The 21191-nt window shown below is 33.4% G+C and overlaps 1 protein-coding gene across 2 annotated transcripts in view; it reads right to left on the bottom strand.

The window, feature by feature from the left end:
- The window catches only part of LOC123693665 (neurogenic protein big brain), a 70309-nt gene that overhangs the window by 3063 nt on the left and 46055 nt on the right, over positions 1-21191 (bottom strand). The window contains exons 3-4 of one of the 2 annotated variants that reach the window (XM_045638858.1): positions 3149-3347; positions 479-843 (exon numbers count right to left, since the gene is read on the bottom strand). In XM_045638858.1, coding sequence (XP_045494814.1) covers positions 479-843; positions 3149-3347 — 564 coding nt within the window. The remainder of the gene's footprint in view (positions 1-478; positions 844-3148; positions 3348-21191) is intronic. The other variant, XM_045638866.1, reaches the window with a different exon arrangement.

Here is a 21191-nt window from a genome sequence, read left to right as displayed (position 1 = left end):
ACATAATTCAAACTATTCATTCATTTTAAAATATTGAATTATTATTGAATATCTCTCATTAAAAGTACAATGAAGTAAGTAGGTCATTGAACTTTACTTATTATATTAATTACCTAGTTACTTAAAAAAAAAACTAAACTAAATCGATTATAATTTTCATACGTCATGTTAAATAACTATTACTGATTATGAATATTGAGTATCTACCTCCTAGTGGTGTATTATGAAATTTAAGAGATTGCTAATATAATTACGTGAAAGTACTCTAAATAAATCAAACCTAATCTATAGAGTGCTCTTTTATTCGATTTGAATACTGACCTCTAAAACATTTCACCTTAAATCTATAGGTATACTGAACATTCTCTTTGAACAATCTGAAACCTATCATCCCTAATTTCTACCTAGTACTTATACCTATCATGTACTACGCAAGCAATCGAATACGTTACGTGGCGCAGACGACATCAATAGTTACATTTGACATGAGGTTCCATCAGACCTGTGCAGAGTGTGTCTAGCCGGCGGCGGCGAGCGGCAGTACAGCGACTTGGTGCCAGAGTACAGGGGCTCAGTGTTATCTGGTCGAGGAGTCGCTGAGCAGTATGTAGACGCGTGGCGGTAGTGGTGCGACGGGAAGGCCGGCTTGTCCAGTTCGTCCAGGTCTCTGGGCGAGGAGGCTCTCGAGTTGGAGTTGGCACGTGGTTTTCTGGAAGCCCACTCGTGGAGGAGCGCGCTGGCGATGCCGCCGCCGAGCCCGCCCACCCAGCACACCCAGTGGCTCTCCCAGCGGGACAGCACGAAGGACGGGCCGAGTGACCGAGCTGGGTTCAGCGAGGGCATCTGTAATTGATATAGGATATTAGAATGATTGTTATAACATAATACACACAAGACTCATCATGTAATTGTATACAGTAAGATTTGATTTGTAACAAAGACGCAAAGCTATGTGTTAAAGCAAAGATATCTAAAAGTTCTCTCTACAACTAAGATGGCCGATTCAATTTGGATCTACAGGAAATAAAACCAACATTCTGAAATATTTTCGCCGTCCGCGTCGTACAAGGTATTGTTAACTATATCTAATTAGTAATTTTATAAATACGGGGTTAATAATAGGATTTTCTCTAAGTATTGAACTTGACGCATATATCACACTGTTATACAATGCCTTTAATTCTAGATTAAGCAAAGTTTGTAGGACTTTGAAAACTAAGGGATTTAAACGACATCCTTTGGCGCAATATCCAGTCATCAATCATAGCTCACGATGAAACGAGAGTAAAAGGGGCTAAGTTCCATTTAGCTTTCAGTTTTTAGTTATCTACGTAAGTAGTAAGTAACAACTCTTAAAAAATAGGTTACAATTATTAACCCTGAGTTTTCAACTGAAAAAATTGAAGAGACAGATAATTTTTCACAATAAGGTATCTATAATTTACTAGCTTTTCACACGTGGCTTCCCTCGCTTTCTCTAAAACCTAATAAATAACTTTCCTCGAGAACTACTCACTATCTACCTATCTAAACTCGCAAAAAAAAACCGCATCAAAATCTGTTGCATAGTTCTAGTCATTTGAACACGCAGACGGCGGAAAGCGAATTTTTAATCCTATTTAGTATATATGTATATATTTCATATTATATTCATGAGTCTACGCAATACGCCGAGATTGATGTTCGATAGTCATCACAAAATATTTACTGCTTTCAAAGTGAAAAACGTACTCGACAGGGTAAAACGTGTCACATAAACTGGCAACACAATGGTTGGAGCCTGTTGTCAGTACGAAATTCAAGAGCTACGTGATTGAACAATAGTCAACGTTCGAACGCACAATAGCCGTTTAAGAGCATACCATTTACGCCTTTATTCCTATAACGTTTAGTATCATAATGTGATGCGAGCAAAACGTCCTAGTTGGGGGATTTTACGCAATTTTTTCACCTGTATTCAGGAGCGGAAACGAGTTAAAAAAACTATCTACATTGAAAGGGCCGCAATTACAAACAACAATGGATACCTGCTATTTCTCTATATTTAAATCTCATCCAGGCCAACCGCAAGGTTTGTGAATTTCTTTAATAAAATATTTAATGTTTTAAAATAACTGCCTGGAGATTTATTGCGGTTGCCAGATGCACGAATATTGAGATATTATAATATGTTACTTGTTAAATTGTTAATACACATAAGGTATGAAGGAAGACAGAGATTAAAAGAAGGAAAATAATGGTTGTAATCATTTATAAAAATAATCCATATGTACTTAGATATACTTTGCTATAAATCAACCTTCTGCGTGATACGGTCACATAAATTACGTTACATTTTTTAGATTGAGTGGCGGAATTTCCTCAACTCGTAAAAACACAACAAAGGATCAATAAATCACGTTAAAAGCGAAATTTACATACACATCTTGGGCTCATTGTTAACAATTGCAATATCGCAGGGATTCAAAAGATACCTATTTTGGTTCGTTTTTGTTCAACCATGTGTATAGAATAGGAACATCTGTCCGGTAAGGACTCACAAAAGGCAGGTAGAACGGTATTGTGCCTCGATAAAAGGACGAGGCTATTGAACACACTAGTAGTATTGTGGTAGTATAGAAGACGTTGCCAATACGCAGATGGTAGTAGATATCAATCTGTCGTCATATCTATTTTGTTTCTATCAGTTTTGTTTCGTTGCAGCTGGTGTCTCATCTTGAATACGGAGACGCTTATACACGTTCGAGTAATATAAATTTTATTGAACTCTGTGCTCCGTAGTTTGAGTTAGAGATATTGTGAATATAGAGTTAATCTAAATTCAGATTTTTATAATCATTCTGTTAATATATGTTTCTATATCTGTTTTTATTACATTACGGTTGTACATAGGCGATATATTTACAACAATATTGTAAGGGGAACACTTACATTCACTTTACACGAGATTCTGTTTTCATAATTAATTGGGGTCAGAAGAACCGACTACAAGTTTTAACCACAATTTTAGGTATTCGCCGCGTTAATCGCACGATTCTCATTTCGCCTTCCTAAAGACCCTTTTGTGTAAAGAAAGCTAGCGGGCAATGAACCACTTGACAATATACCCTTGTGTATGTACGTATATAATTCTTTTAAGGATACTTACAGAAACGAAGCTAGCAGCGCAATAAGCGGCTCCCAATAGAGCTGGCGCAGTTCCCGTCCACCGTCGCTCCATCGCTGCGAAGTACGCAGCAGCCACCAGCCCTGACAGCAGGAGTTCAGCACCGAGCCTCTCCCAAGCCGCCCCTCCTCCTCCCGGGAGCGACGCGGACAATCCCCCCGCATACCCCGGCACGCTGACACTGAAAGAAGTGTCCAGAAGTTAAATACCGCGGTTGGATTTTTCACTTGGATGCGCTCCAACTGCGAACATGTTGTCGCATGTTTCGTGGGTATTTCGATTGTTTATTTTGTCGTCTGAAATTCACAACAATGGGACACAATAAGGTTGAATTATTTCATGTGAAGTAAGTGCATTAAACGGATCTGCAGTAATAAATTGTATTTCCATTTGCAAATTCCTAAACCTGACACGTGTAACAAACTACGTCACAGGAAGTTTTCTCACTAAGCACCTAGGCCTTTATAGGAAACTTGGAAAATAAACCTGTTAAAATACAAAAGCCTTCTCCAACCTCCAGCCTCCAGGTTTGTTATTTACGAACTCAATAAGAACCTTTGTAATCCCTAATTCGTTTAACACATCACGTCTTTAAGTATGTGTGCGCAACGTGCCGGAACTTTGAACGCATTTTCTGAAGTATTCTAACTAAATGGATCAGGAATTTCGCTCATACGGAACACGACTTGACCAACATTCCAAATAAGCTTTTAGTGACATTAATTTATTGCTGTTTAGTTTTGGTAAACGTTAAACTAATCACGGAAAAGCTGACTGTCAACCGCAGGCTTGAATGTTGGTTCCAAGTTAGTAAGGTTCAATTTGGAGCTTCATGTTTGCACTTTGCATGTTTGATTATTTGCGGATAACGCGAGTAGTTTGGGAGTGGAATGCAATATAAAGGAGTATAATATCTTAGACAATTCTACATTGTGAAGTGCATCATGTAAAGTTAAGTCTTCATGATAGTAACATATATTTGGTTAGTCTTTCGATACGCATCGGATGATTTATTTTGTTACTGCCTAAACTTCTCACGATTCATATAATGAGATATCACAATTACCTATGCCTTAATTTTTAGTTAAACTCAGTACTTTATCTAGTTACCGAATGAAATAAAAACCATGTAAGTAAAAATAAACTCAATACGCGCAATTTTTTAGGTCAGTTATACCAATTTTGTGCACAAATGTTGCGCTAACGAGTTCACTCATTAGCATTACGGTTAATTAATACGAAAACTTTCTTCAAATATCTCTGAGGAGTTTTTATCTCTCATAATTTTTAAATGTACGAATTTGCTAAATTAAACATCAAAGCATGCAAGCCAATTTTTTATGATATTTCTATGAAATATCTAAACATTTTGAGGTATATTTAATTAGTGCCCAACTTAGCGATTCTGTATTTTATTTTAATTGTTTTATTTGAAACTAGCTTACCGCCCGCGGCTTCGCCCGCTTTGTCTAAAACCTAATAAATTATATACTAAAACCTTCCTCCTGAATAACTCTATCTATTAAAAAAACCACATCAAAATCCGTTGCGTAGCTTTGAAGATTTAAGCATACAAAGGGACATAGGGACAGAGAAAGCGACTTTGTTTTATACTATGTAGTGATGAAATGATATTTGACGTTATGATTAAATTGGGATACCGAGGCGGAGGTACCTAGTATCTACTGCATGAGACAAATGGATGAAAAAAGAATAAAACTTCTCTTCATTAAACAGCTGTTACTACACTACATTGAAAAACTTAGACGATCTTATATATACAAAACGAACCGTAAATCGTAATTGCTCAAGAGTCAGTAACTTACTGCCTACACGGAGACTCATTTCCTCTTTCGGATAGTGTGGTCGATTGTGACGTTACTTATAGCTCTCTTTTATTTGGGAATGTTTCTTCTGAAGCTTTACTACACTAAAATAAAGGAACAATTGCGTAATGTGAAACCCTTTTTATTAACAACAACAAATTCTTTCTTGGTTTTCACATTAACTTGTCCAATATGAAATTATTGCATGAAGTCTGCTTCGAGTTAGCAGTGAAGAATATTTTTTTAATAAATCTAGAAATTTTATTTTAAACCTTGGTCCTGACCGGACCAATTATACCTTGGATGCACCTTCTATACTTCTATTTGTGTTCAAACCATACATGTCTACAATTTAAGGACACAAAACTATTTTTAATATTATTACGTATGTACCATCCAGAAATTAAAACAAACATTGCCAAACATCTATTAAATGTTATTAACGCAATCCCTAAACCTTCATTTTCGCCTTATAGCTAGCAATTAGTTGGGCAAAATATCGTTCCAGGCGTATCATGGAATGAGGTCTATGCCATATTGCCCACAACCGGGTCAGGTCAGATCCTAGATTACGTGAAATATCTGTTGAAAAGGGGAAACATTTGTGAATTGTTATATCCAAGATTATGCTCTATAGACCTTTTCATGATCTCATGAAAATGACATATCTATGCCTCTTCACAAATGTAGCCAAGTTTAGTTACATAGGGGTTTATTCTGTCCAGAAGGTTTAATCTAGATTAGATCGCGATTAACGTGACATATGCGAATCCAGGTTATAATAACTTCGCGTTAATTTTCACTTTAAGCATAAAAGCAGTCGTGTATTTTGGTGTGATTGATTTTTCATTCATATAACAAACGCACGGTAACAAAGCAATTATTGTTATCAGCTCCAAAACGCTATTTATAAATACTTATATTTATGACTCTTCATTAACTATATACGTCACGTCGGTTCTGATTTTTGTATACTTATTGTACATATTTTAATATTCTGTATTATCATACAGATATCAAATAAAAAAGGAATTGAGCTATGAAGATTGAACCAACTCGATTAAGGGGATAATAATTTGCATTTACATCCCGTAAGACATTTAAAGTTAAGAATTAAGATAGTATTATTTGTGCTATACTTAAGTAATCAATAGTACGTTTTTTATTGATTCTACATTTTAAAACATTGTGCCAGTGTCACGCACTTGGTGTATTCTGGCAACATCTGCCAGGTCATTGACCTCGGATCGATTTTAGTCTTAAATAAAGCCTCATGGGATAAAGGTCGAAAGGTCCGAATTTAATTGTTATGGAGCTATATAACGAATTGAGTTTGTTAGGTTTACGGCTAGACTTCAATTGGCAGAACTAAATCCTAAATTAATACGTTGTTACTTGTTGGTACGCCTATACCTACTTAAAATTTAAAAATAATGGTGGGAAAGATAAATGTTGCCATAAGTGTGTGTGTTTTAAATTAAATAAGTGTACCTACCTATCGAGAAAAATGTTGTGTGGTTTTATGAAACCACGGTAAAAGTGAAACTTTTTTTCACACTAGACATTTAACTAAAAATTATCGTATTTGTACGATAATTATCGTACGTATCGTGCGTCACACGACATGCGCTACACAGACCAAAAAGTTTGAGACGATGCGATGTAATAAAAGTTTCACTTTAAAAAATTCAGGATTTATTAAACATGCGTAAATATGGAATAATTAATATAAATTATAAACCACCATCCAAAACTAATAAATATTTATTTTAATTCAGAGCAAAGTGTTCAGGTACTTTTCCATGTAAATTAAAAAATAAATTACTAACAACTCGTATATTTGCTATACTCGAGAAATGCATTTCAAAATGAAAATATAACAGATTTAAAATGCGAATGATTCATTAATTATTATTATTTAACCTTGTTTCGTTGTAAATTAATGTATTTAAAAGTAAATATTTGCCGAAAGCAATTTTGAATTTACCTTTCATGTATATTTTATTGTACTGTACGTACTTTGTACACAACAAACAATTATAATTGAAAAAGAAACATGTATTGTTTAAATAAAGATTTTTATGACTGTAAAAATTGTACTGGGACACGGCATAAGTACTGTTTATTTCAAATAAATTTATTTAATTTATTTATTTATATTTAATCGATAATATGGTCAATCTATGTGCCCAAATTCATCTTAAACTACATACCAGCAATTTCAACAACCTCATTCCTCAAAACGCACTCATCCATTATTGTTCACAAATAAACATAAGTAGATATATTTTCATAAACATGACAATCGAGAGATAACATCAAACAAATTAAGAAAAATCTAAAAAAGGTAGACTAGTTTCGCGAAATAAAATACTTAATTTTTTTATATGACTGCAATATAAAATTCACTCATACACCCACATATAATATTATACACTTTAATCTTTCATTGCACACATAATCTTCCTCATTTTCGTTAAAGATAATATTCAAATTGTCTAATAGGTAAATATGTAAAGTGCATTTCAAGCAACCGTGAAACCAAGCCAAGGACACTTAAAAAAGTTATCAGATTTATTCAACAAGGGTTTTAGCTTACTGCGTTTCGCATTTATGGTATACACATATTTGATACTTTGAGCTATTCTACACTAGAAAATGAAACTTCAAGCAAAGAAATAAATACACTTCACGAACAAATTATTGCCATAATCCTACTAATACATATTATAAATGCGAAAGTTTGTATGGATGTATGGATGTTTGTTACTCTTTCACGTAAAAACTACTGAACCGATTACAATGAAATTTAGCACACATATAGAGGGTAACTTGGATTAACACATAGGATAGTTTTTATCCCGGAAATCCCACGGGAACGGGAACTATGCGGGTTTTCCTTTGCAAACGCGGGCGAAGCCGCGGGCGGAAATCTAGTCTACACATATTATAAAGTACAGCAGGGTGATGACTGAAGATAAGAAAGAAAAACTAATTCATAATTCAAGAGTGTGCATAAACAATTTTTACAATGTCTGTCTGTTTTATCATGCATAACGATAGCGTGGAAATTAGGATAAATATAACATTTCAATGAACTTTATTGGAAAATGCAGTCAATATCTTAGAGTGTGCAGTGTACACATTAACGTTTGACACGTTTTGAATAATATCAATGATAAATCCAATGTGCATCGATATTTGATACGATAATCGACCTCACAGATGCAGATGTTACATGATATGGTCTGAACAAGTAGGTATGGTATCAATTACGAAATGGGAATATTGATATGATATGTATAATTGTATAGACAATATAAGTTGACCTCAGAGAGCAGGCCTCAAGAGCCTCATGCTCTTGACCTTATTAGTCACAAAAAAAAACTTAGAAATAATGCAAGAGGAATGGACCCTCTAAGCTTTGTTTTTCTTTGTTGATTTATGTTTAGACGAAAACAAATATGTATTATAAAGCACTTAGTACGTCACAAATATAATTACCCTGGACATTTCTGAAAATTGATAACCTTAATTATTTTCAGCGTCCGTTCAGATGAGTATCGTCGAATGAAGCATAAAACGGTTGAATGTTATTCCTTTTCTCATTACGACTGATTGCCGGCGATGTTATCATTCTTTGCATCGAAATGGACTTGGGGTGACCACGCGGTTTTATTAAGTGGCCTTGTTTATTTTGGTTCATATTATGTTTTGTATATACCTACTATATAGGTAATAATTAACGAATTAACTTCATTCACCTAAACATGTAATCATCTTATAATATGTATATGTATGGACTTTTAAGAATATGCATTATATTATGGTCTCATATACTGCAATTATTATACACACATGAATTGATGTCAACATCATTATAATAGAAATAAAAAATATATCTACATTTGTTCAAATTGTTGCAATACTGATAAAAAAAATTATGTTTGAATAATGCTTTAAAATACACCACGTACTTATGAAGTATGCAAGTTAAAATTTAAAATGCGCTTTGTAACATCTTGAGAAATTATATTAAATGTTAAAGCGTTATATTATACATTAAAAATCCGGATTAAAACGGTTATTGCGTTCAAGTTAAGGTACTTGCTAAGAAAACATGCAACAGTTCCTGTAGTAAGTTTTATATTGTTTCTATTTAAAACATAATCTTTATTTTGTTTTTGTTTTCCCTCTCTAACACACGGATTTTAATGGTTTGGTTTGGTTGGTTGGATTGGTTAGAAGTTTATTTCACCAAATTGTTCCCATGTAGAAAATTAGTTGTTCTGCAAAACATTAAATGTAGAGACCTTAGTAACCATGACTACCGCTTACTTCAAGACGTGATAATATGCAATTTTAAGCGTGCAGTTCTTTTTATAAAATATATAGATTGGTAACTCTACTATCGTGCATTCGTGCGTATTCAATTAAATACCCATCTATGAAATAAAGGAGCATCGTGACGTCACACCGCGAAAGCTCATTCAGAGCACATACCGCAGGAAATGAGACGCTCTGTGAACTTTTCATTTTTTACCCGCCAAGTGAACTAGCGCGGGAAATGACGAAATAAAAACAATTTACCGCGAGCGAGTTTTATTTTTTTACTAGACCGATATTCCCGTGTTAATAAGCTTTATAAAAGAACATAATTTATAACGTTAATTTTTTTTCATTTTTCCTAATTTTCCGAGCTAACGTGTTTGCATCCTATTTCGGACTTTAACCTATTATCCTACCAAATTTCAAAAGGATCTGATAGAAAACTTTGCTTGAAAGCGTTTAAAATGGAAAACCAAGAATATTTATATTGTATGTAGTGAGTAGTATTGCGCAGTATTATATTATTCGTCTTCTCACGCATTTCGAAGTATGAGCGTTAATTAATTCTAGTTTTAACAAAGGCATTCAGTTACAACTATGTAGTTCAATTAGGGTAAACGTGATCCAACGAGAAACGGGCTTTATCGGTAACAAAATATATTTTCTAAATATTAACACTAACTTTAAAAAATATTTGAAAATTACGCTTTCCAGAAGATAGCTCAAGAGTCTAGCATATTCTAGAACATATGCCGTACTTTCATAATATTTGCAACTATAAACAAGCGTTAAATATTTCCAAGCGTTTCCTTATACAAAATCGCGACAGTTATTCGCCGGGGACCCAATGGGACCCAAAGCTGTATAAAGTGTATGCATATTTTATGAGTGGAATATATTTTAGAGGACATACTTTTATCTTAAGGCTAGAGAAGTTAATGCGGCATGCTCCAGGGGCTGACTGTGGTTTTAAATACTCGATCGTAGAATATGTATACAGTTTGTGTATAGTTGATTATGAATACAAATGGATTCTGTTTGAACTTTTGTTTATAGTTATTAAAATGTAAATAGTTGTTTGTTCAAATAACTCGGCTATTCAGACAGCAGCTTCGTTTACGTAACATGTCAATTAAGCTTATATTTTAGTAAACATGCCGATTTAGATCATAATATGATGTATTTTCGATTTGTTTATTTTTATGCACATATTTAGATAGAGATCATAAATTTATAACGTTCCAAAGGAAGTAATCTTAATTGACTTTGAAATTTTATCCCATTTATCCTAAAATGCACTGATAACTTACGTAGTAAGATAATTAAGTGAAATCTCAAACTAGCTCTCTGCCTACTTGAGTGAAACTTCTTAAGAAGTTGTGCTAAATTCATAAAGTTGACTGCACTTCCCCGCATTACACCAGATATTAGCATATACTTAAACGTCCTTACCTTGCATAATTTAGCAGCACTTTGCATAACCAAAATCAACGAGTAGTTCCGACAGAGTATTTCATAGAAACGCTCTAAAAATGTATATTTTCTACCTATTTTTATCCCTTTTAAGCTTATAAATGGTGCAAAACTTATAAAACATTTAATGGTTAGTTAAAAAGATCACAGTACTGAAAGCTCTTAGCCTTTTGGAATAAGAGCGATTCCCAAAAAGATTCTTCTAAGGATATTTCAGCTGAGAGTTTTCGTTAAGATCTTTTTAGCAAATTAAAGGAGCGTCTGCGAAAGCAATTTTATTATTACTCTTCATTATGTACCTAACACGTTCTTGCTTTTTGAAGTAACAACTCAAAGATTGCTACAATGGTGTTGCCGTATTAGGTCTAAACCTATTTGGACTCATTTTTTTCGATTTGCTTTCTGTAACAACATATTGAATGAGCGGTCTTAATTTTTATAAGTGTGGAATGAAATAAAGAAATATTTAACCAGTTTTTTCCCGCAGACTAGAAGCGTTTCATGAGGATAATAATATATTATTATGTACGCCATCGTAGTAAGTACGTGTTGTTCAAGAATTATGAACGTTGGTAAATTATTCTTATTCTCATTGAACAATATAATTGTTAAGATTATTTTGCTGGCATTCTATTCGATTCTGCATCTCTTTTTCCATTTGTATTTAATCCACTTGTCTAATGTTCATCATTGTGAAGAAATAAATCGCTATTTAAATGCCCATAATTAATTGCATTTAGTAAAAAATGCATACATTTTGCACGTGCGTTAGATAACTTTATCATCTCGTTAGATATTCTAACATTATTCTAATAGCCTTTTGTATTAAGATTAGGACCCTTCAACATATTTGCATTACTGTAAGAGGATTTGTTAATTCAAAGGACTTTTTTACGAAATGTTGGTTTTGCGGGAAAGATCTGGGAGATAGGGAATTTTGGGGTTTATCTGATTTATTTTTTATAGTTTAATTATTATTATTATTTATAAGGGCTATATATTTTGTCGCTTTCATATCGAATGTGGTGATTTATAGTGGGTGGTAGAGTTTTTATAATTCGATAAATTATTTAAAGATTTACTTAAGTATATAAAACATGCATGTAGAAGATTTTATTTATGTTGACGAAGTTCAACTTACAAAATTATTGTTCTTTAGAACATAAGCAAAGTATCTTTTGTTAAAAAGATACAACCGTTCAGTCCACAAAGGACACGCCGAATATCCAAGCACTAAATCCGAAACAATTATTCCTTGTACCACAATCAACCCCCGCATAATCATAGCAGAGTATCGGCAGATGATTTAGCATAATTTATGCGCGCGAGTTAGGGTCAAGTGGGCACAAATGGCAACACTGGGGTCGTTTTTTATCCGTGCCACAGATAATATAAATTATAATACTATGCTCTCAATGGTCAGTAAATTGGTGAACATTGACACCTTATGTCATGGTGACTGGACTGTGCTTTATTGTATGAAGTGAGAACAATGTACGTATTAGCGTTTTTTATGGGAATGATGTGCATATTTGTTTAGTATTTATTAGGATGGGTAATAAATTGTGAATATTCCATGAATAACAGTCTTTTATTTTCCTTGTTAATACTAAGTATATTATATACACATACAGAAAGATTCATTGCCTTCTGTGGTTGAAGTTCTAAATTTAGCAGTTTTTTTTAACCGCTGGATTATTGTTTCCACCCGAAAAGAAGGTAAATAAAAAGACGTGTGGCACTCGGGGACTGCCGCGGTAAAGCTATTGCATAGCATGCCTTCATGCCACACCTCCGAACCCGTCGGAGTGGGGAGCGTGAGGTTTTTTCGTTACGGAATTTCTCGATTCGGTTCCCGCGCTCAAGGCCCGCGGTAGAAGCTATGCAATAGCTTAAAAAATCTGAAGAAAATACACTAAACGATAAAATTATATTTCTCATTCGATTTACAAAAGCTTTCTTAAAGTACCAAAACAGATAATACAGAAATACACGTCTTCCGCCCCCAAAATATTTATTTTTTAACGAACAATTACTTACATTCAATGTAGCGATGCACTTTTTAAAGTACCCCAATATGGCCGCCCTTGGTGTAATGAACCTTTTTATCCACAGATAATGTACTGTGACATTTGTTAAAAATTATTTACAAGAGGGTATCGCTTCTAAAATTCAATTGTATGAGTACCACTTGTTAACTGCATCGGATAAGCTGCTAATTTTTTTAATAAATCCGTGTAGAGAATAATGACCCTTCCTACATTGAAATAAGGTTATTTTTGTCCTATATGATGCATATAGGGGTACTTTAATATGTGGCGTACAAAACTCAAATGTACACTTGATAGTCTATTGTACTTTAATTACCAAAAAATCGATCATTTCAAAATTATAATCCGTTTCCATTGCGTTATGCTTTGCTACATTTTATCTCAGTAACTAATGAATGGATTTTACATTAACAATAATGAATAATTATTAGTCTATTATCGTGTCTATATACATATAATAAATCTGTAGAAGGGTCAATTCTGTACATTGAAAATATTGAAAAAATAAATAGCAGGGGATGTTACTGGATCGATACCAAACCCAAATATGTAATTAAAAAATTTTTTGTCTGTCTGTCTGTCTGTCTGTATGTTCAGGCATCACGTGAAAACTAACGGTTCGATTTCGATGAAACATAGTATAATTATACTTTATTATCCTGGGCATAAAATAGGATACTTTTTTCCCGGAAAATACGTAGAAAAAAAATAAATCTTAATTTTTCCGCGCGGACGGAGTCGCGGGCGGAAGCTAGTTTTTAAATAAAATGTTGTTCCTTAATAATTTTCTTATTCAACTGTTACACGAATTGTTCGTACTTACATAAAGAGTATTATAGTTATATAGCTATATTAAAATATTTTGTAAACTTTAAATCTTTAGATAAACCCCAAGCGATTCTCAACACAGGCGGCCTACATAGCTTTAGAGCTGTCGTCTTAAATTTGAAGCTCATTCATTAAGACTTAGATTACACCGGCCTACTTTCCGCCCATTCACCATTCCTAAAGGACGAGTTAAATTTTAAAAGAACAGTCTCATATTGAACTAAAAACGGCTAATGCTGTTCTAAAACCACAATTTATGAGAGCATTTATAACCACTGTGACTTGTATGGTTTTCTATGTTGTTTGTTTGCAATGTGTAATTAAATTATTGCGATAAATTGAAACGCGAATTAATGTAACATGTAATTAATTAGTTTCATAATTAAGCATTATGTGCTACACTGTACTTTTGCATCAAAAACAAAATTATTTACATAGAAATGTTAAGATAATACATTGATTATACAACAGGTAGGTACTTTTTTTCAACCGACTCTACTCTACTGAATATCTTTCATAATGACTCTCTTTGGAATGTTTTTTTTTTTCGTTTTAAATCAGATTTTTCGAAAACAAAAGAAGTTCGTAAAATAAGTACTATCTTCAGTATCTTCTTAGCTGTGTGATTACAAAGACTAATATTAAATCAGACAAATAATTAACAAACCTTAATCAGGTCATCCAGGAATCTCTTTACAGAACTCCCAGTACTTAACAATAAATATTTTAATGTTTGTATAACTATTAATAAACAAACTTCGTTTGTGACAAAGGAAGTTCGTGTTTTAATTAATCGAAAATTTAGGATATTTTATTACCAAGGTGAATTGTTAAAACGAGCATCGAGACCAACAATTTGGGTATTTACCCAACCATAAAAATCCGGACCTCAATACCGTATCGTAACATAAATTCAATAACCCCTTCAAATAAAGATGTCACACATTTTTCGACATAAATCCTATTTTCACATGACAACACAGCGGGCGGGCGCGAACTGCGAACTTTAACCCTTTATTTTGCGAAACCATAAAGAAAACAAAAGTGTTTTTAACCCGTAGACCCGTAGTTAACCCTTGGCACATGTACAGATAAATAAACCATAGACCACGTCATGATCTTTTATTACATTCGTAACAATTTTGCCCCTTTTTTGTACATGTGGATAAGTATTGTTGGATTTTTATGACGTCTGTCTCAGCATTAGTCGGATTGTTAGGCGCGGATGTAGCAGCCATATGGTATTATTTGCGTAAGTAATGATTTTGTGGGCAGCGAAATGTACCATTGTACGTAATATGAACGTGCTTATGATTTAATTTATGTCATGTTTATCTGAGCCATAAATGTTATTTGATTTTAAATTTTCACTAAAATATTAAAATTTGCATGATTCATACCTACGATTATTACAAATGCGAAAGTGTTATTTTTGGTATACCCTTGATTCGTGGTAAAAAACGACTATTGATTTTTTTTAAGCTATTGCGCATAGCTTCTATCGCGGGCCTTGAGCGCGGGGACCGAATCGAGAAATTCCGTAACGAAAAAACCTCACGCTCCCCACTCCGACGGGCTCGGAGGTGTGGCTTGAAGGCATACTATGCAATAGCTTTACCGCGGCAGTCCCCGAGTGCCACACGTCTTTTTTTTGCAACCTAAGCGTAGGCTAAATCATATAGGTAGTACACGCGTAGCGGGAAAACCATATCGGTGGTGACTGTGGAAGAAAAAGGACCAGAAGAATCATCGAGTTGTAAGTTATATGCGATTTATGACAAATCTACAAAAAAGTGTTACAACCCTATATCTTAACCCTATGAGTTATGACCCTATCAAAGAGAGTTTTATTATTACAATAGATTATGAAACTATTTCCCGGGTTATTTGCATTGTAAGAAACTCAGCCAAGTGGAACTTATACAAAGTTCCTCCATTTGCGGGTTCCGCACTCAAATTATCCGCTCTCATTGCGCATTCAGATGAATGTCATAAATAAATATCTTTACTTTGTTTCTTGCTGAAATAAAGAAGTTGGCGCATCTGTTTTCAAGCGAACTGCTGAACTAATTCTATTCAATTTCTCTTTGTTATTGATACACTGCCTCTCAAATCAAAGGCTTTTAAAATAGATTGTGTGTCTATTTTCATGAAAAGTCAATGATTATTATCGATAGAAAATTCTGATTGTTGAGTGAATAAATTCTCTATAATTGAATTATTAATAGATAAGGGCTCTAATGAACAAAGGTCTGTCTTTAAAATGATGGAAAGAAGTTTCAATTAAAAATAAATATTGTTACTAAATACATATGTATATCCTTTTCAATGAAATCCTTTTTATACAGAGAAGTTTGAATGAGAAATAAAATTAGATATGTACGTACATTATTCTTACTAACTATTCACCAAAAAAGTATATATTACTAATGTATCAATTATTATGGAAATAACAAACGAGGTAACAACGCAACCTAATTTTATTACCGTGTAGTACCTAATAATTAATATCTAGCCGTGTACAAATATGAATAGTGATCAGTTAATGTTTCCCTTTGATTAAGCGGTTAGTTTATTACTAGGAACAGTTCCCAGAGGAAAGATCTCACTCCAGTAAATAACACATGTAAATATTATGTTACAAATGCGGGGGTGATGTAAATACACCTACACTTATATCGACGGAAAAAGCTTTAGCTTCGAATAAGTTCATTATTCCGAGGAAAATAAGGTAGGTAGTAGGTACAATAAGTACATGATTCGTGCCGTTATTTCATTGAGGTAGATACATAATATTATTTAATAATTAAAATGTAATTGATTGCTATGGTGTCTTCAAAATTGTATATAGATACCTAAAAAGGTGAACAAGGAACTAATATCTTTTGAGTTATAGAAACAGAAGGAAAATGCAAAATTAATAAAGCAAAAACATGAGCCGGAAAACAACAATTTAAAATGCTATTCGATGTAGTATAGAGTACCTACTCGTAGCCTTTTATTTTCATTTAACAACATTTCAATTTTCAACATAGTTCACCATATCCTCATAGTTTACCGTTAATTCAAAATTCAGGCAAAATAACTGGCTTGAACTAAATATTGGCTGCAAAATGTTTATATGCTGGAGTATTGAAAATATGGTTGATTCGAGATCCGATATTGATATTATAGTACCTCTAGCCTTGTTACCACGTTAGATAATTATTCTGCTTTCATTGTTATTGTGGGCTGAAATTCTGAATGTAGCTGAAAATAGTAGCTTTTAGCTTACGGTAATGTTTCAATCCCTATTTTACCTCTATGTCTACCTACTGATGCATATAAATAATATAGCGAAAAAATATTGTGAAATGAAGCAGACACGAACCAGCGCGCGGCCTAATTAACCTTACCTATAGAATCAAACCATGCAGGGGTTTCTAAATTTCGTAAATGTAGATGGAACATTCGTTTTTAATACTTTGCTTATAATATTAGGATCTAAAAATATAATAATATATTTTAATCTATACTAATATTATAAAGCTGAAGAGTTTGTTTGTTTGTTTGTTTGTTTGAACGCGCTAGTCTCGGAAACTACAGGTCCGATTTGAAAAATAATTTCGGTGTTAGATAGCCCATTTATAGAGGAAGGTTATAGGCTATATATCATCACGCTACGACCACCAGGGGTGGAGCCACGGGGGTGAAACCGCGCGGAGCAGCTAGCGATCTTATAATTATCTATGATAACCTAATACAAAAAAGCTAAAAAGGTTATTCAGGATATCCAATAAGTACATAGTACATTAGTAGACACTTTCACTAATATTGGCATATTTGTGTTATTAAAGCTGTATATCAAATAACATCTAACGAAAGCAATAATATAAATCACTTATTATATAACTATTATACAATTTATTAGCCATTTGAACACGCAGAAACCGTAGCCACTAGCCAGGTGCAAATAGTCATTTAATAAAATAAAATTCAATGTCCTCGATTTCCAAGCCACCTGTTTCGATATCACAATTTATAAAAATATGCGCATTTCAATGAATCGAATTATTTTATTTGTTTTATAAAACGATGTCAAATGAACCAATTATACTCGTTTGTTTACTTTTATTAATTACAAATTTGTAGGATCTTAAATAGTGTAGTAATTGAATAAAAATATCCTAAGTGAGGAATGTTAAGAAAAATACTTTAAAGGGATCGTAAAAATAATGTAGAAATACCGAATCCAAATATTTTACAAAAGTTGGGGTGCTTTTTTGTTTGTTTTTTTCTATCAATGTTCCAAAAATATACAAGGGGCGGTTGCAATGTATTGTTGAATATTCTTATTGATGTCAAACTTAAAAATTAGAAGTTTGACATTTAGTTCTTTTTACACTCGTGTATTTTTTATAATCGATAATGTTTTTACTTCTGTCATACCCATTTTTACTAAATTGTTTCATTACGATAAGTATTTCAAAATATCGTTTTAATAGTCCTTCGAGTCGGATAGAGTTTGTCACTACAAGCAGATGGAATTAATAGGATAGTATTTGTATATGAGAAAATATATTAATTCAATGATTTATGAAATTACGAGCGTTCAACGCTCTCACTTTGACATCCTGACAAACGACCGATCATCCATCAAGTTCCCATGGTTATAACAGTTCAACCCTTCGACACGTTCGGATTATTATTATTGAATTAAAAAGATTTTTAATGCCATCTATTCAGAATAATAATCGCAATCTTATTTTATAAAAATTACATGTTGCCTGTTAATTCCTAAAATTATTTAAGTAAATAATTATTGTCGTTTGTTGTTAAATGTATCAAATATATGTTTTGGGATAGATTCTATGTGCATCTAATATGAAAAAAAAAATGGTTGTCTGTAAAGTCGGTTTATCGACGATAGTTGAACTGAACGTGACAACGTCCGATTGTGCTTCTTTGTCGCTCGTTCCGCGCGCTCGCTCGCATTTCAAGCCTTGCATGGAACGCCTCAGATGAGTCAGAGCGAGGTAACGCCGCATGAGTCATGTTTTTTCGTGCGTGCAGCCGGCTTTATCGAATTATAAGACGTTGTCACGTCAAAAATAAAATAATCCCTGAAAACCAAAATGGCTTAGAAGCCATTTTGGATTACCTTAAAAGGAAAAATGCTCCCAGCATTTTTGGAAGTGAAGTGGAAGTGAAAGCTTAAACTTGGTTATAAAGTTTACACAAGAGTCTAACAACTGTATAATTTATCATGCAATCAATTCCCGAGCAAATCAATTTAGACTTAACATTAATTTTTCTTGCCCAACCAAGTTTCGCGGAACCGAAAACTTTCTCGCAGAAACAAACCAGACACATAGAATGAAAGAAAAAACGCTTTATCAAACTTGGATCCTTTCCAAATTGCCGAGTGAATTTAACTTTAATGAGTTTTCGTCTTTTCAAAGGTGCTCGAATTTAAGCCTAGAGTTTTTCGTGAAACGTCGACTCATCTATTGTGGCTGGTCCGGGTAATCCGTCAACGAGGCTCACGGCTTGAAAAATCGTCGGCTTTATCCGACGCTTAAGACAATTTGGTAATAGATAAGAGACACAAACCAGCGCAAGGCCTAACGGTGTCTAAAGTTGAAGGGTTTGGAGAGGCGATTAACGCCCGAACATAGAAAACGAGTCGCAGACATTCACGACTTCTCTGTATTTCTGTGCACAACATTCAGTGTTGCACCACTGACACAATATTGTAGCGCAAAACTTAATAAAACAGTTTTAAACGTTTTAATTTTTTTCAGTCGCGTCCCGCTTAATTTTGGCGCCCACCGTCACTCCACACAGAATTAAATGGAGCAACGGACAGACACAGATACAATATTGAAGACGCTACAAGATTCAAGTTAAAGGTTACCGAATTATCCTAGATTGAATATATCCCGTAAAGTAATAAGGAACTTCGTTCCAATATAATTAACTTAATTTCTAATAACATATAAAGAAGAAAATTACTAAAACTGTAAATTCGGGCATTTAATTTGCTAACATTTATCAGAGGACGAATTAAAACGTCTTAAAACAGGCGATAAATTGCCGTCAGACTGGATTAGTTTAATTTGTAGTATCATTAAACTTGGATCACTGGTGATATAATTTATTTTTAATGATCATTATTTTTTAACTTTCTCTTAGTTTTATTTTCATCTTTAATCATAAAGGTATACATTACATTTTTTCCAAAATAATTTGGATTTCAGTGATCTTCATGAGTTATATTGTCGTTAGGGCGAAATAAGTAGGTAAGTACTATTATTTAATTTTTGTTTTATCAAAAAGGTTTTTATATACTTATCTAACAAATTTTCTTAGTGATATTTCCACCTTAAACATCTAAGGTATACTTATATCACCTCAGAAGATCAAGCCTTCAGTGACCTCAACAGACCTGAAGGGCCTCCTCTCGCATATTTCTTACTAATTCTTATACAAATAAAAACACAACAACAACTAAATTTCGAGTACGGTCAAGCCTCTTGACACATCTCTTCGTTAACTTTTCTTTGACCATTTTATCTATGTCTACATACTACAGATAAAAAATATGCCGTATATTATTAATTATTAAATAATATTATGTATATTGAGAAACTAAGTCATCTGAATGAAAGATGAATATCAATATCATAAGCTAAATTAACACACATATTTAAATGCTGACATTTTCTTTTGATGTTTCCCGTGTTTTTCTCATAGTTATTATGTTTGTTACGTAAACCGTTACCTATTAAACATTTTATAAAATGTAACTATAAATTTGGATTCAAAACATCATATCAAAATACTTACTTTGTAAGTAATCTTTTAAATCAAATGTTTAAAAATTTATTTGTATTTAATAAACAGGTCAATGAAAGTAAAGTATAGAGTTCAATATTTGCAAATATTATAACTACACACACATACATACATATACTATTTTTAGCGAGATTAGTAAAGACCAAAGAGTATATTATGTGACTTCCGTACACGTGTAGCAACACATTTTAATAAATTTTCTCAAGATTTCCATCGTATAGACCACCCTGTATTGAAATATTCACTATCCACAAAACAAGCTACCCGTAGATCCTAAGCCACATACCTCTTGGCTAATTTCCGGATTGTATAATAACATAAGCCGTTCCCAATGACCTATTATACTAGTAGACGCGGCATACGCCAACATCATTGCACTAAAAAACAGCGTAATTAATACATACCTACTTACTAACGCATTATCACCAATACAGTTGTTCTCTCTTTCACTCTCACGCACGAGACATAATACATGTCTCACTCATGTACTTCGTAATAACAACTGCCGATTAAAATACAAAAAGAACGTCCAGCCACGACGCTGAATGGTGCGTGACTAAGTGAAACTCGGGCATTTACCTGAGTTTTTTCTTGCCAAAATAGAGAGCGGGTAACGTATCTAGCTCTTTTATATATCATAGGCCGTTCCCAATTAAATTAAACTTTATTCCAGAAAGTACC

This window comes from Colias croceus, chromosome 1 (genome assembly GCF_905220415.1).
Source record: "Colias croceus chromosome 1, ilColCroc2.1".
In the NCBI taxonomy this organism is placed as follows: Eukaryota; Metazoa; Arthropoda; class Insecta; order Lepidoptera; family Pieridae; genus Colias; species Colias croceus.
This window is presented reverse-complemented; position numbering and strand designations above follow the sequence as displayed.